The 24,784-nt window shown below is 52.6% G+C and overlaps 1 protein-coding gene across 3 annotated transcripts in view; it reads right to left on the reverse strand.

Moving 5' to 3' along the window:
- The window catches only part of SEZ6L (seizure related 6 homolog like), a 177,576-nt gene that overhangs the window by 66,273 nt on the left and 86,519 nt on the right, over positions 1-24,784 (reverse strand). For all 3 annotated transcript variants that reach the window (XM_060612880.3, XM_060612881.3, XM_060612879.3), the window contains exons 2-3: positions 2,174-2,887; positions 799-932 (exon numbers count right to left, since the gene is read on the reverse strand). In XM_060612880.3, coding sequence (XP_060468863.1) covers positions 799-932; positions 2,174-2,887 — 848 coding nt within the window. The remainder of the gene's footprint in view (positions 1-798; positions 933-2,173; positions 2,888-24,784) is intronic.

A 24,784-nucleotide genomic window follows, 5' to 3' on the forward strand; every position in this document is an offset into this window, starting at 1 on the left:
TGGCCTGGATGGGTCTGCCACCACGTGGGACCAGCTTTCTTTCCCAACCACACCCCCCTCCTCTCCTGGGGGGCAGTGAACTGGACAGTTCCCGCTCCCAGGCACCCCTCCTTGTTCCAGTTTTTAAAAGGGGCTTCTAAAGATGGGGTGGGGGGCGTCACTTGGGGAAGGCCAGGAACTAGGGCGAGGATCACAGGTAACGTGCGCTGCGCTAGGCTCTGGCTGACTGCCCACTGGGCACCGGGCACCGTCCTAGTTCTGTCGCCCCGAAAATCTGTGAAGCGGTGGCGTTACCATCTCTATTTTTCTGATGGGGAGACTGAGGCTCAGAGATGTAAAGTCCCTTGCCCAAAGCCACACAGCTTTCATTGGCAGAGCTGGGACTTACACCCAGATGTTTGAGCCCTAAGTCACTTTGCTCTTCCGTTGTTAGTTTCTAGGCAAACGTTTTACCGATCGCATGACCCAGGCGGGGCTCCCCTGTGTGTGTGAGTGTGTGTGTGTGTGTGTGTGTGTGTGTGTGTGTGTGCTCGAGAGGGGCAGAGGAGGACTCTCCTGGGTATAATGCCTCACAATTCGTCAACATGTGCCCCTCCTCCGTGTATGCCAAGCTATTCCAGCTGAGCACTGCGTTGGGGACTCCTATTCATTCAACAAAACCCAGCTCAATATGCCCTGGTCAGGGCAAAGAGGGGGCCAAGGGGGCTAGGGGGATACCGGCAAGTCTGGCTCAGACGGCCCTCCGAGCCTTTGCCCGCTGGAAAGGGCAGGCACGGCAGAGCGCCCTTCCGCGCTTACCTGGAGCTCCACACCATAGCCAGTGTAGACCATCACGTTGTATGTACACTCCAGGAAGCTGCTGAGGGGCAGTGGCGGGTAGTCACTGGAGTCGATGTACCCCTCAGGATCGGAGAAGCTCACACTGCAGGGAGCTGGAGGAAGGACTTGAATCAGGACACCGAGGGCAGCTCAGGTGGCCGCGGGGTGACAGCGGGGCTCTGGGACAGCCACATTCCCCCGTCCCCACTCCTCCCACTGCTGGTGATTCTCCTTCAGTCCCAGAGTCAACAAGATAAAAAAAACAGCAGTGGCTGACACAGGATGATTGCTTGCTGCTGCCGCGGGGTGCCCCTCACCCCATTCACCCCTGTAGAGTCAGATATTTCACCCCCATTTTATTTATTTTTAAAAGGGAGAGAGAGGGAGAGCACGCGCCCGTGCGTGCATGGGTGCGTGCATGCGAGTGGGGGAAGGGCAGGGGGAGAGCGAGCGAGAGAATCCCAAGCAGGTTCCTCGCTGTCAGCGAGGAGCCCGATGCGGGGCTCGATCCCAGGAACCGTGAGATCCGGAGTCGGCCGCCCAGCCCGCTGAGCCACCCAGGCGTGCTTCATCCCCGTTTTGGAGACGCCTGCACCAAAGCTCAGAGGGGGGCAGCGCCTGCACCAGGCTCACACAGGGAGCGGGATTCGAACCCAGAGCTCACACTTCTTTAAAGGGAGGCCACAGTGCACTTGTCCAAGATCCATGTGGACTGCCACTTCTCTGCTTGAAGGCAGAACAGAGGACAGAAGTGAGACCGGAACGTGGAAATGCATTTTACCAGGTCCCGGAAGTACGTGGAACAGTGAAGGCACTTTGAAAAGGCCGGGGCCTTCTGGGCAGGCGGAGAGATTCGGTTCCCGCTGAAGACAGTTTGAATCCTGCTCTTTGGCGGTGTGGCCTCAGGCAGGTTGTTCGATGTCTCTGCGTCTCAGTTGTCTCATCTTTAGTTAATTTAATTTCTTTCAATGTTTGTTTATTTTTGAGACAGAGAGAGGCGGAGCATGAAATGGGGGAGGGGCAGAGAGAGAGAGGGAGACACAGAAGCGGAAGCAGGCTCCAGGCTCTGAGCCATCAGCCCAGAGCCTGACGCGGGGCTCGAACTCACGGACCGCGAGACCTGAGCTGGACACTCAACCGACTGAGCCACCCAGGCGCCCCTGTCGTCTCGTCTTTAAAATGGGGATATTAATTCCGAGCCACAGGGTCAAGCTCACAGTCAGGGCTCCATTGATGGCAACTGATGGTGGGGCCTCGACCTCCCTGGCCCGCCTCCCCCCCCCCCACCCGCTCTGCACCCAGTGGGTGCCTCCCGGCTGCCGCAGGAGGGCTGGAGCGTCTGGGGGCTGCTTACCTGGAGCCTGCTCAGTCGTGATGACCGTGGTGGTGATGATGGTGGACGTCGTGGTCTCCTGGCTCTCCTCGGAGGCTGAGCCGGTCAGTTCGCTCTCACCTTTGTCCACCAAGGTCATGGGACTAGCGTCCTCAGGGGGAGCCTCGTGGGGGTCATCAGGCACGGAGGGCTCCCCAGGGTCTGGCTTCTGGGGGAGCGTGTGGGCCACGTAGGGCCGCGAGGTGAAGGGGGAGATCTGCAGGGGCGCGGGCGTCGTGGGGTCCGCACCTGCCTTCCGGTCCAGCCACAGTGGCTCCTCGGAGGCTGCGGGCTCGGGGTCCCCCGGTGGGCGGGGCTTCTCCGTGGCGGAGGAGAGGAGCCCCGGGCCGGAGGATGCCGGCTGGGACAGAGCCCTCTGGACGGCTGCGGCGGAGGTGGCCTTGGGCCGCAGCTGCTTCCTGGCCGAGTTCACCTGCTTGAGAGAAGGCAGCCTCTTCCCGGAGGGGAGGGCGCGCTTGGTGGCGGCCTCCTCGGGCAGCGCTGTGGACAGAGCGGCAGAGGGGGCTGTCCCTTGCAGCCCCGGCTCGCTGAGATCTTCCCCTGACTGCGCTGGATTCGGAGGGGCCGTCGTCGCTCTCTCTTCGCGGCTCCCTTTGCTCAGACTGCTGCTCTCTAGTGCTCCCGAGGGCAGAAGGGAAGCACCGGAAGGGCCAGCGTCTCCTTCCTGGGCCACATCTGGGGAAGAGGAGAAAAGACGCCTGTTAGCTTGGGGCCGGGGATGGGGGTTAGCTCCTCCGCCTCCTGAGTTGGGGGCCTAAGGTGGTGGCCCGGAGCTTGCCAAGTCCCCCCACAGATATGGGGGCTGCCTTCTTCCCTGTCTCCTGACTCTCCCTTCCTCTCCTTTCCTCTCTCTCCTGCTCCCTTCTTTTCTTCCTTTGGCTGACAATGGAGACTTAGGGTTGATCCTGCCAGGCCCGAGCTAAGCATTAGGGTTACAGAAAGCAGGGGCGTAAGAGTCTCACACACTAGTTGTGTAATGTACTGGGAGGGGTAATAGGAAAGGAGAAATGGTCACATTTGGTGCGATAGATGCTTAGAAAGACATAAAGCTTTGCATGCTAATAGGGCAGAAAGAACAGGCCTCTAACTCAGTCTGTGGGGCAGGACCACCATGTACAGTTGGGCAGCTTGTTCACTGCACAAGGACGTGCCATGAAGGATGAGTGGGGGTTGTAACAAACCCACACTCTTTTCTCCAAGCCCTGTGCCCTGGTTCAAGGCTATATTGTACTGGATTGAGGAGGCGGGGGGGGACTTTTTTTTTTTTTTTTTTACACTAAATAATTAAAAACTGACCTTGTGGGAGACACAGAAAGAGTTGAAGATTTTGAATCATGAGATGGGTTCGGAGCAGGAAGACTGTGGAGGCCTGGCACAAAAGAGGACTATGATGGGGAGCAGATGGTGACTAGAGGGGAAGCTGGAGACATGGGGTGGCTGGGGCCAGACCGTGGTGGGCAGTGTATACCCTGCTGATAACTTTCTGTGGTTTATTTTTGCCTTGAATGCAAACCCACTTAGTAATTTTAAACAGGGGCTGGCCCTGGCAGCCGTTTGGCAGATTCATGTCTGAAATCCACTGCATTTACCCGAGACCCACTTCTGTCCATTGCTAGCTGGCGCCTGGCTCTAACCTCTCTGGGCCTCAGTGTCCCCAGCTGTAAAATGGGGCGATGGCTTCCTGTGCCCCAGGACCGTCACTGTTCAGTAGGTTGATGCATGTAAAGCACACAGGCACGCATGGACGGATGGGTGCCTCGCCCACGGTGAGCTCCTAGCACGTGCCAGCTGCTGTCACTGTCTTACTGCTGTCACTCCGATGGCACCCTTCGGTAGGAAACCAGAGCAGCCGGAACATTACCGATGACGATCTCAACATAGAGAGGGATTACACCCTGGGAGAGGAGCCCCAGGATGATGGCTGTCCGGACACTCCCTCAGCCACAGTCTCTGGGCCCTTAAGCATTGTCATTTAAATGTATTTCCGCACAGCCTTTGGAAAGGCTCATTTGCTTTCACGGTGTCAGCGGCTGTGGCTCAATCTGTATAGACTGCCAGTTTGCAACTCTCATCGACAAATGTCCCTGTTGTGTAACATTGATCACCAGCCAGCGTGCATCCCGGGCTCACAGTCGCGGGGCAGGAACTGGCCTGGGGACGGGAGGACAGGGTACGCGGGCGACCTGAGGGCAGATCAAGGTCGTTTGGGGCCAGGCAGGTTTCCTGGTCCAAGGTGGGAAGCATCAAGGCTTCTGAGTTAGGCCTGGATCCGAATCCTGCCTTCAACAGTCCCTAGCTACCTGAGCCTGGACAAATCCACTCAAGCCTCTTCTGGGTGATAGAGCTTCCCCATCTGCCTCATAGGATTAGATCAGACGTGGGTCGGCTCAAGAGCTGTGCTTTTTCCATGTTCGAGGTCGCTTTTATCACCGGACTGGTATCGACCATCTCTGCAGACCGCGCAATGGGAAAAAAGTGAAGGGGCAAAAAGAGAGGAAGGTGGGGGTCAGGATGCCTGGCTCCCAAGCGCCAACTGTGGCTCCATGTGCAGAGCTTGGCTGCATCCCGAGGTCGGGGGGTCCAGAGGGCGCTGCTCTCTTGGCCGCTGCTCCCTAGCATAATTGTGTGGCTTTCGTGGTCTCTTCCATTTTCTCTGTCTGTGTCAAATGGGCAACCAGACCAGGTCAGACTTGTCAGGGCGTCCAGCCCTGACTCCGTTGATCTGGAGAATGATCAGGTAATTGGCAATTATTCTTAGAGCCTTTTGCTAATCTTGCTACAAAGGGCAGGGTGAGTGCTTCGATCCTGACACTGGCTTGTGACTTTTCTTGGCTCCCGTGGCTGTATTCGTTTCTGCCAGTCCCGTCACACACAAAAAAAAGTCCCCTCGATTATAAGTGAGGGAGGTGAGAGAGGAGAAGGAGAGGTGGTGACAGAAGACACAAAGCCCATTGGTGTGCCTTGGCCGTAATGATAGTGAAATTTTAACATTTTATTATTTATTTATTTTTAAATATTTATTTATTTTTGAAAGAGAGAGAGAGAGAGAACGGGGGAGGGGTGGAGAGAGAGGGAGACAGAGGATCCGAAGCGGGCTCTGTCCTGACAGCAGGAAGCCCCATGTGGGGCTCAAACTCATGAACCATGAGAGCATGACTTGAGCCGAAGTCGCTTAGGCCCTGAAGTCTCGGGCCCTTAGCTGACAGAGCCACCCCAAGCCCCAGTATCATTTTATTTTTGATTGCTTTGTTGAGTGCTGAACGTGCCGGGCATGTGCTACATGCTTTTGACCCATTACCTCATTTTATTCTTTCTCGACCTCAATGGGGACAAATTATTCCTCTTGTACGGATGAGCTGTGGGATACTAAGTTAACTTTGGAAGGTCATACGGCAAAGCTGGGTTTCAAACCTCGGTTTTCCTGATGCCGAAGACCGTGCTAGCAGCTGTCTTAGGAATTGTGGGGTAGGACGGGGCACCTGGGTGGCTCAGTTGGTTAAGCGTCCAGGTCACGATCTCACGGTTTGTGAGTTCAAGCCCTGTTTGGGATTCTCTCTCTCCCTCTCTCTGCCCTGCTCCCTTATGCTCTCTCTCTCTCTCAAAATAAGTAAATAAAGTTAAAAAATTTTTAAAAGTAGAATTATGGGGTATTGTTATTCTCTTCTCCTCAGCTTGAAGTGGCCTCCCCCTCCAAAGACCACCCCCCAACTTTCAGTTTTTTGCCTCCCTGCTGGGTGGGCTAGAGTGTTTTTCAAATCTCCCAAACGATGCCTTCACCGCTCAATGTTTTCCGTGTTAAAATATGCATTTGTTGGGGTGCCTGGGTAGCTCAGTGGGTTAAGCATCTAACTTCGGCTCAGGTCATGATCTCACAGTTTGTGAGTTCAAGCCCCACGTCCAGCTCTGTGCCGACAGCTCAGAGCCTGGAGCCTGCTTCCCATTCTGTGTCTCCCTCTCTCTCTGCCCCTCCTCTGCTCATGCTCTGTCTCTCTCTCTGTCAAAAATAAACATTAAAAAAAATATATGTATGCATTTGTTAGTCTCCCCTGCCAGACCCATGACATCTGAATCTCCAGGGGCGGGGCTTGAAAGTGAAGGATCGAAAAGCCCCTCCCGTGAGTCTTATCAGAGGTATCAGAAAAGCTCCTTCTGGAACCTGTGATCTCGCTTGACTTTCTACACCTTCCTTGTTAGTTCTGCCTTCGAGGTGCTGGAAGTTTCAGGTGCCAGGAACCCGGGGTGTGGGTTTGGGCCGCAGGTCGTGACTCTTTCGGAGGCCCACGCCCTCCCCTGGCCACCCCAGCCCGTCTAGATCCAACAGAGTCAACAAGAGAAGAGGGGAACACAAGAGAACGTCCATAATTGGCTTCCTCCCCACAGCCCCTGCACCCAGCTTGGGAGTCCCCGCGGTAAAACTAGAGCTAACCACGGAAATAAGTAGGCATTTTAGGAAGTAAGTCTGGCTGGGCCGAGTCAGCTCTTTCCCACTGAAAATCTCACTGCCAAGGGGAGCTGCGTCTCCACCAGGTAAATTCACCTCCCTTCCCCACTGTTGCCTCCTTCCCAGAGTTCACACGGCGGGATCTTGCTGGCCGGCTCTAAACTCAAGGCCATGTTCAAGACCGACGACTGTGTATCTGTGGTCTGCCACGGATGCAGCCTGAAGGCCTTGTTCTCGGCTGAGACACTGGCCAGGGGAGTTACACGTGAAAACAGGTCCCAGCAGGAGCGAGTCAAAATGGGGTTCCGGGGCCTTGGAGATCCAGAGACTTCCTCACTTGCGGTCCACTAGGCTGGCTTTCTCCGGGCGCCCCATGACCCCCGGAGTAAACCGACTCCTCTTTCTCTGAGCACTTGTGATCTTCAATCAGCCGAGTCACATCGGGCGGATTCTTACTCTACCGTGAGCATTCGATGCCCCACTGCCATGCTGCCCATCGGTTAATGAGCCACAGCACTGGTGCCAACTTTCTCTGCTGGCTGATCGGACGAGAGAGTCTACGCTCTAGGGTATGGTCCCCGCACTCAAGGAAGACAGACACACACGGGCAACCGAGGACGGATGTCCGACAGAAGAGACAGAGCTGTAATTAAGTGCATACTGATGCCGCTCTCCTGTCTCCAGACAGAGCGAAGGACGCCGAAGACGAGGAAGCATTTGTTCCTCCGCCGAAGATGGGGAGGGAGCGCCCCCCTCCCTCTCTCTCTCTCCAACTTTGATGGGGAGAAGGGAAGATTAGACTACGAAGCGTCCCATTAAAGCCGAAAACGCACAGCGCGCTCTGCAGCTGGAGGTTTGGAGGCTAGACGCCCGGGAATGACTAGCGACAGCCTATGGCCACGCGTGCGCACCAAGTGATGGAGCGGGAGGTACAGGAAACCACAGCTGGGGAGCGCGTCTGCTCTAATGTGCGGGGAAAAGAGCAAGACGTAAAATTCAATGGCGTGTGTGGAAACAGCCGGAACGACCAGCGACAACAAACTGCAATGCGGAGCTGGTTTTTTGTTTTTGTTTTTTTTTTTTTTTTGCTTTGTTTTGTTTTACTTTAAACCCTACCAGACTTCACCGTTTTTAGTTTTTAAATTAATTGTTTTAGCACCCAGTGGTGGAGAGGCCGCGGGAGAGCAGACACACATGTGTTATCACAGAAGCGCCTCGTTCCCTGAGTATTCAAACCCCTTTGGGTCCCCCGGGGGAGGGGGGGATGATGGTAATTCTTCTCTCGCTGGACTGTTTCACAGTGAGGACTTTTAGGAGGCAGGGCTGGCCGGTGCATCAGTTGATACGTTTCTGGTAAAGGGTATTACAAAAACACGGGTCCCTATTCTAAGCATCATTAATAAGACCCGATTCAGTGGTGGTTTCTCGTGCCTTCACATTCCTCAATAAGAAATCGCCCAGCAGGGGCGCCTATGTGGCTCACTTGGTTAAGTGTCTGACTCTTAATTTCGGCTCAGGTCATGATCTCACGGTTTGTGAGTTCAAGTTCTGCGTCAGGCTCTGTGCTGGCAGCCTGCTTGGGATTCTCTCTTTCCTTCTCCTTCTGCCCCTCCCAGTTTCCCCCTCTCTCTCTCTCAAAAGAAAGGAAGGAGGGAGGGAGGGAGGGAGGGAGTGAGAAAAAGAAAAGAAAAGCACAGAAAAGAAAAGAAAAAGATATTGCCCAAAAGGGACAAAATTAAAAAATTAAATACCCAAATATCGCATCTTAGACACCCAAAGGCTCCTAGAATTCATGCTTACAAACTGCCCAGAGAAGGGACCGAGGTCCCTGCCCAGGGTCACACAGCATGTCAATAGCAGTAGGAAGACAAGGCTACTAGAGGCTTGAAAAACCACACCCAAACACATCAAACAAAATGGAAAACAAAACCAGGAACATCTGGGCTGCCGGGAAGAATACTGGCTAGTCCTTTAACTGCTGCGTCTTTTTTTGTTGGGGGGACAAGGAGTTGCCCTGCATGTGGTAAGATATTGAACAGCATCCCTGGCTTGCACCCACCCAATAAACCAGTAGCTCCCCGAGTTGTGACGATCAAAAATGATTCTAGGGGTTCTGGGGGGCTTCTTCGGTTGAGCGTCTGACTCTTGACTTTGGATCAGGTCATGATCCCAGGGTCGTGGGGTTGAGCCCCGAGCTGGGCTCCTCTCTGAGCATAGAGACTGCTTGAGATTCTCTCTCTCTTTCTCTCCCCCCCCTGCTCCTCTCCCCCACTCACACGCTCTGTCTCTAAAAATAAAGCAAAATAAATTAATAATAAAAAAAATGATTTCAGACACTGCCAAAAGTCCCACCAGTGGGGACAAAATTGCCTGTGATTCATGACCACTGACACCGGCCTCACAACTGAGAAGATCTCCCCTCCCATTCCTGGGGCTGCTCAGCTGTGTTTTACTTGTATCATTGACTTTTAGGGTAGAGAAGATCTTAGCTGAATCCCCATTTTACAGATAAAGAAATTGAATTGAGTGAGGGCTGAGTTTCCTTCTCTACTCACATGTGCTCATTCATTCATTCGTTCATTCATACATTCATACATTCGGTGGGCACCTCGTATGGGCCAGCACTGGGCCAGAGGTCCACCTTGAATAGCAAATAGCTAAGCTGCCGAACATACCCCATTCCTTACAGCCAGGGAGGACCCAGCTCAGCCGGCTCACTGAGTCCTGCAGGAACGAGGACCCTCAGCTAGATTCACGGCGCCGATCCCGCCTGGATTTGAGTAGACTTTCCGGGACGGAAAGGGCAGAGGTGGGCTTGCGGGCACTGGGGTTCCATCTGTCGCCTTGGTGGCAACCCTGTAACCGTGTGGCCACGAGACAACTCTGACATTCAAATGGTGATTGACACTCTACAAAGCTGTGATCTCATTCCGCCTGTAAACAATTTGGTCAGATTGGCATTCTCTTTGTCCCATTTTACAGATTAAGAAAGGAAGTCAGGGCGCCTGGGTGGCTCAGTCAGTTAAGCATCTGACTTCGGCTCAGGTCAGGATCTCGCGATCCGTGAGTTCGAGCCCTGTGTAGGGCTCTGTGCTGACGGCTCAGAGCCTGGAACCTGCTTCGGATTCTGTGTCTCCCTCTCTCTCTGCCCCTCCCCTGCTCATGCTCTGTCTCTCAAAAATGAATAAATGTTAAAAAAATTTTTCTTTAAATCAAGGCTCAGAGAGAGGAAGTGACCTGTCTAACATCGTGGAGCAAACTGGGATAAGTTAGCTACTTTCTTGCACTGTTTCTTGTGCTCGTCCCTTTTCCCCATACCCTCAAATAGTTTTTCCCTATAAAATAATTTTTAAAAATGCAAGAACACCCGGAAGGTATGAAATCAAACGTGTAAGCACCGCTCCTCCCCGACCTTGGCCACCAATCCTGCCTCCTAAGGAGAACCAGCATTGGTAGGATTTTGTTTAGTCTCCCAACGAAATGTACTGATGTAAAAACCAGACAGTATTTTTTCCCCTGAATGCTGCGTTAGTACATTGGGGGATGTGGGGTCGGAGTCCGAATTGCCACGTTCAGCCCAGTGCTCGCTGCCCATGAGGCCCCGGACAGTCACTTCCCTTCTCTGGCCCTCACTGTTCTCGGCTGCAAAGTGGGATTGTACCAGACTTCTCTCTTAGTGGTGTTAAGAGCGCGAGATGAGATCTCAGGGTATGAAGCCCAGAGCTCACAGAGCAGCCCGACAGCCTCTTGCTGTCACTTTCTATCTGAACGTCCTCCGAGTTATTACATTGTATATATTTGCTCTGTCACTTACTAGGAAATGCATTTTGAAATATTCCAGTCATGCAAGAAGAGTTAAAGACGAAGGCAACACGTGCCCATGTATATACACCTTCAGCTGAAGAAACAGTATTCGGCCAGTATGTCAAAGCCCCTGTGTGCCTTCTGACCACATTCTCCTTCTTCTTCTCCGCCCCCTGGGGGTGGCTACTGTTGTGAACTTGGCCTTCAGAATTACCATTTATTTAAAAAAATTGTTTTAACGTTTATTTATTTTTGACACACACACACACACACACACAGCACAGCACAGGCGGAGGAGGGGCAGAGAGAGAGGGAGGCACAGAATCCGAAGCAGGCTCTGGGCTCCGAGCTGTCGGCACAGAGCCCGACACGGGGCTCGAACTCATGGACTGTGAGATCATGACCTGAGCTGAAGTTGGACGCTTAACCGACTGAGCCACCCAGGCACCCCAATCAGAGTTTATGTTTTAAGTTGGTAGAAAATCATTTGGGATGGATGGGTAGTACATTTTTAAAAATTTTTTTCATGCTTATTTATTTTTGAGAGAGAGAGAGAGAGAGAGAAAGAGTGTGAATGGGGGAGGGGAGAAAGAGAGAGAGAGAGAGAGAGAGGCAGAAACTGAAGCAGGCTCCAGGCTCTGCACTGTCAGCACAGAGCCCAACGAGGGGCTGGAACCCATGAGCTGTGAGATCATGACCTGAGCCGAAGTCGGACGCTCAATTGACTGAGCCACCCAGGTGCCCCTCGTATTTTTAAGACGTAGAAATCAGATCATAAAATCTCTGCCTAAAACCCACCAATAGTTTCCCAGCATGCTGAGAATACTATCAAAACTCCTTTCAATGAGCTACAAAGCCTTTTGGATTCTGGCCTTGGACCTCCTTCTCCAACACCACCTGTTACCATCCCCCCACCCCGCCCCGCCCTGCTGCCCCGCAAAGTACAGTATGACCACACTCTACTTTTTTCTTTCTGTTCCTTAAACCTCCCAAGTTCATTCTGTGCCTCAGGGCCTTTGCACATGCTTATTCCCTCTGCTTCAAATTCTCTTGTGTGGTATCTTTACTTGGCTGGCTCCCTCTGGTCATTCAGGTTTCAGCTCATCTTCTCCAAGACCTGCCCCCCACCCTGCCATTATCGCTTTCTATCTCATTCCCTTCGGAGTGTGCTCCCTGCAAACTGAATGACTCCGGATGATGTTTCCTTGTTCATTGTCTCTACAAGATCCACACCCAGGCAGCAGGAATGAACCAGGTTGGGACAGGCAGTGCCTCCTTCATTTTTGGATTTCTTCAGCACCCACAAGCTGGCCAGTGAATATTGGGGGCTGGGGAACAAGAGAAAGGATGCCTTGGGGGGATTTAGCAAGTGCTTATGAGCTGAGGAAGTTTCCTTCAAATCCATAAATTCTAGAATTCTAGAATTCTGTGCATGGGTGGTAGGGAGCAGGGCGTAGACATTATTAACAGAAGATCAAGTACCCAGGTTTCATCTTAGTGAAGGCGACTCTGGTCTGGTCCTCAGACCTTCTTATGGATCAGTTGTCTCAACTTCCTCCTTTTCCACCCAATTTCCTCCTCAGGGGAAATATGGACAGATTTCTATTCCTGTCCTCCTCCTGCACACGAGTTAACAGGCAGTGAAACGGGTGGCAGGGAAGAGGGTGAGATCACTGACTGACCATCTGTGATTCAACCCCTTTCCATGGAACAGGAATCCCCCTTCCATTACAACGGTACAGGGGAAGCCCAGGTCTCCCAGCAGACCGTGGCAGGAAGGGAAATTGAGGCCCTCAAGCAAAGCCTCACTGCATTCTCCCCCTGGCGGTTCACCCCCCATGGGAAGGGAGGAGGGAGAATCCCCTCAATATGAGATCGGCCAAAACCAGGAGACCATCTAGGGAGTGTCTCCATGAGGCTCAGACATCCATCACTCTGAAAAGAAATCATCAAAAGCGATTATATACGGGGGTGTCGCGTCCTCAAAGACAGAGCTCGGGAAACGTCCAAGGCCGGCCAGACGCCCCCGGCAATGGAGGCACCAGGGTTGAATGGGGAGTTGGATGAGCTCAGTTTTTCATTTTTACAATGCATCAAAGAACCCCAGTCCCACCACGAGGGAAGCAAAGACGGCAACTTGTATCTTGAAAAGACATTTTTAGATATCCTTTTATTCCCAAAGCCGTGGTTATGAAAATCCTGCTTCTCTCTCAGACTTCGCTTCTTAACGGCAGCCAATTCCATCTGTCCTGGCCAGAGGGATCTTTCCAAACCACCCCCCTTCCAGCGGCCCTCTCCCGCGTTTATTCATCGTCCCTGGACTCATAGCACCACCGAAGAGGTAAGTTGCAGCGTTAATGACACTGTCATACTTGTCTGCTTTCTGTCTTGTCTTCCCCACCAGGAGTAAGCTTCCCGAGGAGAGAAATCACGTCTGCCCGATTCATCGCTGCCTTCTTAGGACGTATCCCATGGTCGTGGACCTAACACGCAGTAGACCCCTCCCGAATACCTGTTTCATGAACCACGAATACACCTGCAGGACTGGTTGAGAACAGACTCAGTGTGTTAGAGAAGTGCACTTAAGAGGGGCCGTAGGGGCGCCTGGGCGGCTCAGTGGGTTAAGCGTCCGACTTCGGCTCAGGTCATGATCTCGAGGTCCGTGAGTTTGAGCCCCGCGTCGGGCTCTGTGCTGACGGCTCGGAGCCTGGAGCCTGCTTCGAATTCTGCGTCTCCCTCTCTCTCTCTCTCTCTCTCTCTCTCTCTCTCAAAAATAAACATACAAAAATAAAAATAAAAATAAAAAAGAGAGAGAGACTGCAGACTGGGAGACTGTATTACTGGCCATCGTAAAAGTGAATGCACGGTACGTTGAATCCTAGATAAATGTGCTCTGGTTTACGACCTCGTGTCTGGAAAGATGCTTCTCGGTGAACACACACACCTAGCTGCTCTCATGACAGAACACAACCCCGTCATGGTGCAGAGAGCGCCAGGGCCCATCCCCGTAAATCCCATGATCTGCTCCGGCAACGGAGGGCGAGCAGAAGCCCGGCTGGTGAGTTTGCTCGTGGTGGCCGTTATTCTTCTGGCGTGGCCCAGCAGGCCACGGTCGCGTGGATGGAGATCGCGATGCAATGGCCGCGTCACCCAGGAGAGCCCCCCAGACTGTATGCAGTGCTGACGCCCGGAGTCCGCTGCGGACCCGGCCCCAGGGGACTCGCAGCCGCAGTCAAAGTGGGGAGCTTGTGCTGGCAAGAGAAGACTCTGGCGGTGTCTCCGATTCTAGGGTAATTACCGGATAATCGTCCTCCGCGAGCTGGTTTCTCGCCCGTGAAGGGGCCTCCTCTGCAAGGCCTGTTGGGGTCCGTCCAGTTACCTCTCATCAAAGCTGGTGGGTGGGCAGGCGGGGCATGCATTTCCCCCGTGAATGAGCCCGAAAGCTGCGGGAAGAGGGGTGCCATCCTGCCTTTGTGTCTTTAACAACCTGATTAACTGTGGCTGTCACCCGTGCCAGCTGACTGGCATTCAAATGCTTCTTTCCCTTCCCACCTCCAAACCCCCCCCCCCCCCGGACTCCATTCATGTCTCCTGGTGCAACTTTGTGATTTCTTGCCGGTGGTAGTGTAGCCGAGATGGGGAGAGAAATAAGGCGGCGGGTTTATTTGTGTTCAGGAAAAAGTCAGTGAGTCACTGAAGGAGGGCTGGGAGACAGAGGCACGAGACAGAGACAGAGACAGACGGGACGGCTCGGGGAGGAACCCCACGGCAGGAACTCTACCTAGAGTCAATTACCTATATAGCTGCACAGACAAATATAATACTTGGGAGTGAATCCAGATGGTCCACAAGTGAGTTTAAAAGACGTCATGAGCGAGTCTGCCACGTCTCTTCGCCTGTTTGCTCAGATTCACAGACAAGGACAGACACCAGATCGACACCCCAGCCGTGCTCAGAGGCGGAGAAGATTGGGAAACCCGCACACCCAAGCTCGGGCCCTGGTTTTGCCGCCAGGCTTCGTGGCCTCGAGCAAATCCCATCTCTCAGAGCCTTGGTTTCCGGCTTCGGGAAGTGAGGGCAGTGCTCTTTGCCTGGTCCACCTTAAAGCGATAAAAACTGGGGAGACTGGGGCGGGGGGAGGCAGTTGTGTGTAGGACTGAGTTCTAAGATGCTTAAAGCAGTTTGACAACTTTGAGGCTTATTTTGTTTCTTTTAAGAGATGGGAGCGGTCCTTTCTTCAGACAGAACCTGGACAACAGTGGCCTTATTTGCTGGGGACAAATAAAACATGTTCACGGCTTCACCTGCGCCGTTGAAAAATTTTCTTTTCCTGAGAAGGGTCTATTCCTATTTTGTTATTTTTTTTATTATTTTATTTTTGACAGGGAGAGACAGAGAGTGAGCGGGGGAGGGGCAGAGAGAGAGGGAGACACAGAAGCGGAAGCAGGCTCCAGGCTCCGAGCCGTCAGCACAGAGCCTGACACGGGGCTCGAACTCACAGACCCCGAGATCATGACTTGAGCCGAAGTCGGAGGCTTAACCGACTGAGCCATTCAGGCACCCCTCTATTTTTTTGTTTTAATGATTTAGTGTTTTGATCGTAAATGGCAAAGCTGGGATTTGAGCCCGGGCTGTCTGACCCCCAAACCCACACCCCTGAGGCCGAGAAGTGGCGATATGTTTATTCCAGCTGGACCCCGAATCCTGGCCTGGCTGCCTCCAGCGTGAATGTCAAATGTCACCTGCTAACAAGCTAGCACAGTATCTGCTCCAGCTATGAGGTCCCCAGGGACAAAGGAGGACACTAACCATGCCCTAGTACTCCTCCTGAGGACTGGACAGTATGGAACAGTGAGAGAAAAACTTATCCAAAGGCAGAACCCAAAGGTGAGGGAGCTGGCTTAGCATACCCATTTTAGTGATGGGCAAACTGAGGCCTGAGGTGCAAAGGGAAAAGCTCTGGGTTAGGAAGGTTAGGGTTCCTCACTGACTCACCCTATGCCCTTTGGTTCAAAGTGTCTTCTCATCTCTGGGCCTCACTTTTATCCTCTGTATAACAGAATAATTTCTTCAAATAAAACTTTAAGTGGAATGAAAAGGATGAACTCAGCCGGTCTGGATTGCCCACACCCTGCATGTTTGAAAGAAAGTTTGACCCTTGTCCCTACTCCTGGGAGGGACCTTCAAAACCCTTGGAACTATCCCGCCTGATGGGAGGGTCTTAATTTATGGAGGTGTCATGCCCCACCTGGTAGTCTATACTAACAGCGTGATTTATGGGTGGGGACCTTGGACTTGGCTTCAGTTTGACTTCCAGAGGAACTGGAGACTAACGTCAGCCACGTGGGCGTTCAACTGTGCCTGTGTGATCAAGTCCCAGTGAAAATCCTGACCCCAAATCTTAGGTGAGCTTTCCTGGTCAACCATAGTCTGTGGGTGTTCCACAGCCCCTCATGCTCAAAGTCTGCGCTGTCGACCTGAGTCCATCGGGAGAGGACGACGGGGGGCATTTATGCCTGGCCTCTCTCGGACTCTGCTCTACGGTGCCTCTACTCTTTGGTGATTTTAGTCTGGGTCCTTTCACTGTACTAGACCGGACCGCTGGGTGTGACGGCTTTTCTGAGTTCCGTGAGTCCTTCCAGCAAGTTCTTGAACGTGCTGGTGGTCCTTAGGGAGCACTGACCCCCCGTAAGCAGTCCCAAACAGGACCATATGGTTTGAATCAGGACTGGGGGCAGGGGTCCGAGAGCCTCCCTCTGAGGCGCCCCCTTTCCTGAATCACCTTTGAGGAGGATGGTGGTGGTGAAGGCTAATGGTGATAGGGTTTTACCATATGCCGGCTCCTGTACTGAATGCTTTCACGTGGGTTATTTCATTTACTCATCTCAGCACCCCTGGGAGGTGGGGAATATCATGATCCCCATCTTACAGATGTGGACTCTTAAGTTCAGAGACCTTTGGTCACCTGTCCAAAGCAACGCAATTAGTCGCTGGTGGGTGGGGCTGGCCGTGGAACATAATTTGTAACGCACCGGACAAGACGGTCTCTCCTGTCCCTTCCAGAGCTGATGTCCAATGGGTACGTGATCCTAGGGGGTAACTGATCTTTGGGGGGCATGGCTGGGAATCCTGGGGCTCAGGGATAGACATGGTTTCTGCCTCCTCTGCTGTCTCAGGCGATTTTGTCCACGCCAGGTCCATACCCCCTACTGTCCGCGCCAGCTTCAAGGGGGACTTGGGCGCCAAGTGGAAGAAACCATTCCATTCTATTCCAGCCCGTCCCGCCCGCCCATCGTGTCTCATCCCACCCCATCTTGTCATATCAGGTATGGATCACGTGCCGAACTGGGAAGACGCGAGGACGTACGACACATCCTCTCTCCCCTCCGCCTCCGCAGGCCAAGGTTCCCCACCAGGCAGATGAGCTCAGTGTGCCCTGGGGAGCAGGCTGGCACCACGAAATGCCAAGCCTCAGGCTCCTCCATTCTTTAGCTCCTGGTCCTTGATGCCCACCTCTGGGAGCCCGGCCAGCCTCTGCCCAGAGCCTAACGGGCTCTTGCAGCCAATGAGGACAGTGGCTCGGGTGTGTGTGGGCCTGGGGCCCAGGCGCTGCACAGAACATCTCTTCACTCCCAGGCCTGCCCGGTGGGCAGATGGTGGGGGTGGGGGGTGGGGGAAGCGCTGTGGGGGGGCGGATTGGACGGTCCTCAGAGCGGCCGTTGTCGGCCCCCTGACCCAGCAGAGACCACACAGAGCGCCTCAGTGTCCTGGGCGCCCACCTGGCCCCCTTCACAGGCACTGTGCCCGTGCACACTGGCACTGGGCCATCTCCCCGGGGCGGGGGGAAAGATGTCTTTTTATTCACTCAGCAGCCGGCTCTGCCAAGGTTGGCTCGGCACACGCGGGGCTTGAGACACAGAGGAAGAGACAGATGCAGAGAGATGAGGCAGGGAAGACAGCAGTCTCCCTTATGAACATGGCCTCAGCTTGGCGCACAATACTGCAGATCATTTTCAGATAATGGCAACGACCGCGGCCACTTTGAAGCATATCGTGTGCCACGCTCTTTACACGCGCCGTCTCATTTTCTCAGAGATGCCCTGTGATACGGGGACAGCTCATCTCCCCATTTCACGGATGGGAAGACCGAGGCTCTGAGAGGGAAATCCATTCACCCAAGAACGTACCGGGAGCTCTTTACACGCGCCGTCTCATTTTTCTCAGAGATGCCCTGTGATACGGGGACAGCTCATCTCCCCATTTCATGGATGGGAAGACCGAGGCTCTGAGAGGGAAATCCATTCACCCAAGAACGTACCGGGAGAGGGTGGTGGACCTGGGATTCAAACCTCGTCTGTCTGACATATGAACCCCGTAGCGTCTTGCTCTCCTGCATTTCCGGTATCGTTCAACCTCTTTTCCATTCTTTTTTTTTTTTTTAATGTTTATTTATTTTTGAGAGAGAGAGGGAGAGAGCGCGTGTGCACAAGTGGAGGAGGGGCAGAGAGAGGGGGACAGAGGATTCAAAGCGGACTCTGTGGTGACAGCAGAGAGCCCCACGCGGGGCTCCAACTCACGGACCGCGAGATCATGACCTGAACTGAAGTCAGACGCTCAACCGACTGAGCCGCACAGGCGTCCCTGTTCCACGCATTCTAAATACATGATCTTATTTAATTTTTACAATAGCAACTCATTCATTCACCCGTGCCCTCCTGCAGTCACTCAATGAACACTCACTGAGAATCCCCTGGACTCTAAGCCACATGGAAGGAGATGTAAACAGTGTCTGTTCTCAGAGGCGGTGGAAATGAGAGTGAGGACAGCAAACTCCAGAGTCCCCCCATTTACCTCCAAGGCACCCACACCTTGCCTGATGCTGTTGGACCAGGAACAAGGGGGTGCCCTAAGGTTTGTCTTTACCCCTGCCTGGAGAGTCTTGAGTTTTCTACTCGGTATCTCAAGTGATGAGACTCTTGGATAAGAACTCAGGCCTCTTGTGTGAAATCCCCACAGTGAGGAATGCCATGTAGACGCTCTCTAGAGTCTCTTGGTCCCAAACATACCTTTTAATACTTCAGAAGTTTTCACTGAAGTATAGTATGTGAATAGAAATTTCACCCAGTTGTTCAGTGCACAGCTTGATGAACGTTCTCAAACTGGACGCAAACTGCATAATAACCAACAGGACCACTTAGCCAAACACTGCCGGCGTGCGTTCTATCTTCTGGCGCCTCAAGGAGATCTTTATTTCGCCTTCTAGCATCGTTTGGAGATTCACTTCGGCTGTTGATGAATTCCCTGGGCAATGACGCAACACGTGCTCCTTTGCACCCGGCGTCTTTCGCTCGTTCTCTTTGTGACATTTTTCCGTGCTGTTACGTGGGTGCTGGCTCATTCCCCTTTTTTATTGCCGCGGAGTATTCTGTGTTAGGACTATCCCACAAGTTACCCATTCGATTGCCTACGGGCGTTTGACTCACTTCCAGTCTGGGGCTATTGTGAACAGGACAACTGTGAACTCTGTCTTACACGGTCTTTGTTTGTTTCTGGTGCACACACATACCTACTTCCGTTGGGCGTATTCCCAACAGGGTGCCGGCTGCACGGAATGGCGTGTCTGTCTTCGACGTTTAGTACAAATCCCCCAATTCCGATGATAAGTCTATCCAGCTGCTTTCCGACAAAGCAGTAACTAGCAGACTGACAGAAACCTAATGCTGTTTATATAAATACTAATAATAATTACTATTTTTACCACCGTTCTGTTGTTCCTAGCCTGCAGGGATTTGGGAATGAAGGCACGTGGTAAGCAGCAAATGAACGGCTTGGATAAAAGCCTGAATGGGGTCGGGGGCAGGGGGCCGAGGGGCGCCCGGGGGGCTCAGTCGGCTGAGTGTTCAACCTGGGCTCAGGTCACGATCTCGCGGCCGGTGAGTTCGAGCCCCGCGTCAGGCTCAGCACAGAGCCTGCTTCAGATCTTCGTCTCCCCCCCCCGCCCCGCCCTCTCTCTGCGTTTCCCCCACTCTCTCACAACAAACCCAAAGGAAAACAGATCTGAACGAAGGGAACAGCCACAGAGGCCAGCCAGAGGGCCGCATTTCATCCTCACAGCGGCATCTGGATCGTTAGAGGACACCTGTTGCCTCCTTGAATGGGGATTGCTTCTCGAAGCTCCCTCTTTAACGAAGCATGAAAGGAGTCCAGGGGGCTGGGCTCGCCCGGGATGGGGTTTCCAGGTGGCCTGTCCCCAGAGAGAGGGCAGGAAAGAGGGAGGGGGCAGGGAGTCCAGACACGGAGGGAGCGGCAGGCATCCAGGAGACCCCAGCGAGGGCTTTTGCCGCGGGAACCGGCCTCGGGCACCCGGGCTTTAAGCTGGAGGCCATGCACGCCCCGTGTGCCATTCCGACCCCCTCTTGGGTGAAGACGAGCTGGCGGAGCAAACCGAAGGTGAAACCGGGCCGTTCTGCCAGGGTCCAGAATTCGTACCTCCAAGAGGTCTGACTCCGCACCTCCGCTCTGCAGGGCACTGCAGACACAGCCACAGCTTCTATTCTGCGAATGTGCCCTCTTGCTTTTTTGCTACCGAGTCTGTGCTGGGGCCGTGTTTTCCAGCAGCACTCCGCTCCCTGCCACGCGGATGCACACACAGGTCACGCCAGGATCCGCTGCAGGGCACCACGCGTATTCTGGTTTTGCCCCTCTGCGACAGGTCCCGCGTTTGTGTCCATTTGGCGGATAGGGAAACTGAGGTTCAGAAACACGAAATTATTCTCCCAGAGCTTCCGAAAGCAGGCCCCGGTCTGTCCGACTCTTGTGCTTGGTCCTCTGACACCTTCCCCAGGGCTCTTTGTCCTGAGAACATTCTTTTCCTTCTCAGATGGCTTCTCTTCCCTCTTTTTCTGGGCCTCCCCCTTCATGCACTAGGCTTCTAACAACTCAGAAATGACAGAACTCATTGGCCACAGCTGGAATGACACTGGTGGGCGAGATAATACAATATTGATCTTCCCATGGTAGACTCTATTCCTTGCAGGGAGGGGAAGGGAGATTAATGCAGGGCCCTGGCGGGTAGCAAACAGCATCTGTAAGGCAGCTTCTGTGACAGGCAGGATAACATGCTTTATTAGCCTTATGACAAGACAATGTTTTACCATAATTTTTGATCAGAGACTGGGCGACGTTAGCATCAAAATACATTTGGGAAGCAGTCACGCAGAGTAAGTAGCAGATGAAAAATACAGCCCATGGTGGGGGCTGGCGGCTCAGAGGTTGGGGTTAACCTCGGCTTTCCAAAGGGACAGAGGAAGTTCCATGAACACGCAGACCTCCAAGCTATGAGGACAGGGTTCCATTGTTGACTTTGGGACAATGTCAGCAACACCTCCCCAACCCCTCCCCCCGCCCAGATTTATGCACACATTTCAATTCCTGATCCCCTGCCAGAAAGCCTTGGGGACTGCCTTTCCCCAGACCAGTGTTTCTCAAAAGCCCATGCACAGCAGAATCTTCTGGACTGACTTTTTAAATGAATTCCTAGGTTTCATCCCAGACCCAGTAAATTAGAATTTGGGGAGGTGGGACCAAGGAGTCTGCACTTTTACCAAGCACCCTGGATGAGTCACATGTGCATTGACGTTTATGAACCATTGCGTTCGGGAGCTCTGAGCACGGAGAGAATTACATCGCGTAATGTCCCCGCCACCGTGCCATTACACTCATAAAGCTGCACTGAACTGCGTTATAGTTAATCATGTGATATTTTTACAGCACTTTATCACGTACACTGAGCAGTCCTTTCTATTGCCCTATTTGATCGTAGATCAAACAAACTTGTGGAAGAGAAATAAAAATTCCCATTGTATAGATGAGGAAACTGAGGCTGGGCGCGGGTGGTAAAGGATCATGCCGGAGACCTCCTATCGAGCAAGCACAGCAGCCAACATTGATTCTCGAGCCTTCCTTAAGCACATCCTGTGCTCTCAAATTCCCCCCAGGTGAGGGGTTCTTAACTGGGGGTGATTTTGCCCCCCCCCCCCAGGGACATTCAGCAATGTCCGGAGATGTTTGGGCTGTCATGACTGACTGGGCTGGGGAAGGGGTGCTTCTGGTCTCTAGTGGGTGGAGACTAGGGACGCTGCTTAGTACCCAAAATGCACAGGATGGCCCAACCACAAAGACCCATCCAGCCTAAATGTCAGACTGCATCCCACCCAAATTTTATTCTACACTGACTGGGATGCTTCCGGAGAGATCTTAGCCCAAGGAGTTATATGATCAGATTAAGGCTCTGGATCCCTCTAGATGTGGACTGTCGAGAAGACAAAGCAAATAGTGGAGACCCATCTAGGAAGCTAGTTTAGTCATGGCATGACCTTGGCCAGGCTGTCCCCCACCCCCGCTGAGCCTCAGTTTCCCCTTAGGCGGGACAGGGCTGGAGAGATTCCACTGACTGGGATTCCTCCTATCGCTTTAAAGCTGTTCGATGATCTAATTCTGTCTAATTTTCTGTTAACGCTGGGTGACCTCCTTTGGAAGGCGAGACAAGATCTGAGAGGCTGGCCCTCTGAAAGTCATTGTGCATTTTGGCTGATACGTCTTCCCGCCTCATCAGCCAGATTTGCTCCACGTTAGAAAGGAACTCCCAAGGCAGAGAATGCTTTGGAAGGAAATTGGATTGGAATTTAATTGATGGCCCGGGCGATATGCCACAGCTATTAAATTACCCTGAAAAGCCAACCCATTGTTCTATACAGAAGCAACATGGCTTTGTTTGGATAATGCCATGTGTGTGAATTCGGTTTCTTCCCCACTGGACCCACTGTGAGTAGAAGCGTCTCTTGGCTGCCAGTGGGCCGGATGCATGCCAGCCCCCATGATGGCCTCCACGCACATCCTGGCTGGAAGGGTCTCAAATTCACCAGAGCCTCCAAATCTAACTGAGCCTCTTATGCCTTCTGGTCACCCTCCTTGCGGTCTTAGTGATGCTCCCTTTAATCTGACCATATCACCCCCTGCCTTAAAACCTCTCCATGGATCTCTATCATCTATGTTGGCAATGCCCAAATTCACTACTTTGGAGGTTATTGAGAAATGTGCCCACAAAAAAAAAGAAGTTTGGAGATACTGCCTCCTCCTGGACAATTACAATGCCCACCTTCATGGTAAAGGCTCTGACAAGTCCTGCAGCAAAAAGAAAATGTGTCCAGCCAGGTTGAAACCATATTTCCCAAATCATCTGCAAGTGAGTCCCCCTCTCACGATCCTGTTCACACACATCTCACTTATTTACGTCTTGTAAAATAGGCTTCCACAGAGTTCCAGCCTGGGACACGGTGATCTGCACATGGAAGTACAAAGTCTTTGGGCTGGCATTCAAGGCTCTCCACAGCAAGGTTCTGGACTTCGGGGCCAGCCTCATGTTCTAGCTTCCAGCATGTCAAATTCCTTGACATCTCCCAAATCCCATGTTTTGGAAGGGCAAGCACAGTGGTTACAACAAAGCCTAGAATCACTGAATCACTGAATCATATCTGTACCATTTGATGGGGGGTATGAGTTTCAAGAGTTAACCACCATGACCTCAGTCTCTTTACCTGTGAAATGGGTATAAGAGCACCACTTCATGGGGGTAGTTGTAAGAATCCAATGAGCAGACATATGTAAAGAGCCTAGAACATAGCTGACACTCAATACATGTCAGCTCTCAGTTCCCTTTGTTGGAAATACCTGCCTTCTTCTTGGCCATCTGGTCAACCTCTTGTTATCCCAAGTGTCTTAGCCCTGACATCGGTCCTCTGTAGAGCTTTCTACACAACCTTTTAGAAGAGAAATACACTCTTTCCTCTGTTCTCCTGCAACACCTTGTCTTCTTTCCTTTATTCATTTCATTTAATTGAGCCCCTACTCTGTGCCTGCCACTCAAGGCATTGGAGACACAGTGGAAATGGGACTGCCTTTGTCTCTGATCTCTTGGAGCTGAAAGTCTAGAAAGAAAGAAAGAGGTGAACTAAAGAATGAGGCAGAAAATTAGCTGCCTGCAACCAGGAGGCTCCTACAGGAGCACTCACTGGGGCCCTGGTTTCTCGCTCTTAGCAGGATGCATTGTAGTCACTTCTTTTTTTTTTTTTTTTTAAATTTTTAGTGTTTATTTATTTTTGAGAGAGAGAGAGACAGAGCGCGAGCAGGGGAGGGGCAGAGAGAGAGGGAGACACAGCATCCGAAGCAGGCTTCAGGCTCTGAGCTGTCAGCACAGAGCCCCACACGGGGCTCGAACTCACAGACCGCGAGATCATGACCTGAGGTGAAGTCAGACGATTAACCAACTGAGCCACCAGGCTCCCCAGCATTGCAGTGACTTGTTTTTTTTTTTTTTTTTTTTTTTTTTTAATTTTTTTTTTTCAACGTTTTTTATTTATTTTTGGGACAGAGAGAGACAGAGCATGAACGGGGGAGGGGCAGAGAGAGAGGGAGACACAGAATCGGAAACAGGCTCCAGGCTCCGAGCCATTAGCCCAAAGCCTGACGCGGGGCTCGAACTCACGGACCGCGAGATCGTGACCTGGCTGAAGTCGGACGCTTAACCGACTGCGCCACCCAGGCGCCCCTGCAGTGACTTGTTTTTAACCACATGTCTCCCACTGGAGAGGGAGCTTCTTCAGGGACCCCAAGCGAGCACCCCGAGCACAGAAGAGGCACCTGAAATGTTTACTGAACGAAGGGAGGGCATGGGGAGCACCAAAGGTTGGGAATGACCCTCATCCCCCCGTCCCCCTTGACCAAGCACACCTGCCAGCTTCTGGGATGTCTACCACTTGGAACCAACCATAAACCAAATCCCTTAAGGAAGGGAAGAGAGAATGATCTGGTTTATTCTATTTGAAGAACTCCGAGTTCCCAGCGCCCTGGGTGCCTCTCAGAGCTCCATTTTTATTTCCTGAAGAAAAATACTAAACCAGGTTACTGCTAAAGAAGATGAATAGGAACAGAGACAGGCTACCGGCGGTGTGCAGCTCTCTCAGGTGTTTTCCTCGCCAGTTCCAGCGAGAGGGAGGGAGACAAGACACGATTCTTCAAATAGCTCTTCTCTTTTTTGGGGGAATATGTAATCGTCTCAATTAAAACACAGACCAGAATACTTAATGGCACGGAAATTGATTTTGATGCTATTTAAATAATTTCCCCCTGGAGAAAATGGGTATTACTTGGCCTAATTTTGATGGAAACCTTCATTTCCTTCCCAGCTCGGAACTTGTGTGCATGGGGTTCTGTTCACACAAGGCAGATCTGGATTTGTGTCAGGCTCAGAGGACTTGTCCAGGCAACTG

The sequence above is a fragment of the Panthera onca genome, chromosome D3 (genome assembly GCF_046562875.1).
Source record: "Panthera onca isolate mPanOnc1 chromosome D3, mPanOnc1 haplotype 2, whole genome shotgun sequence".
NCBI lineage: Eukaryota > Metazoa > Chordata > Mammalia > Carnivora > Felidae > Panthera > Panthera onca.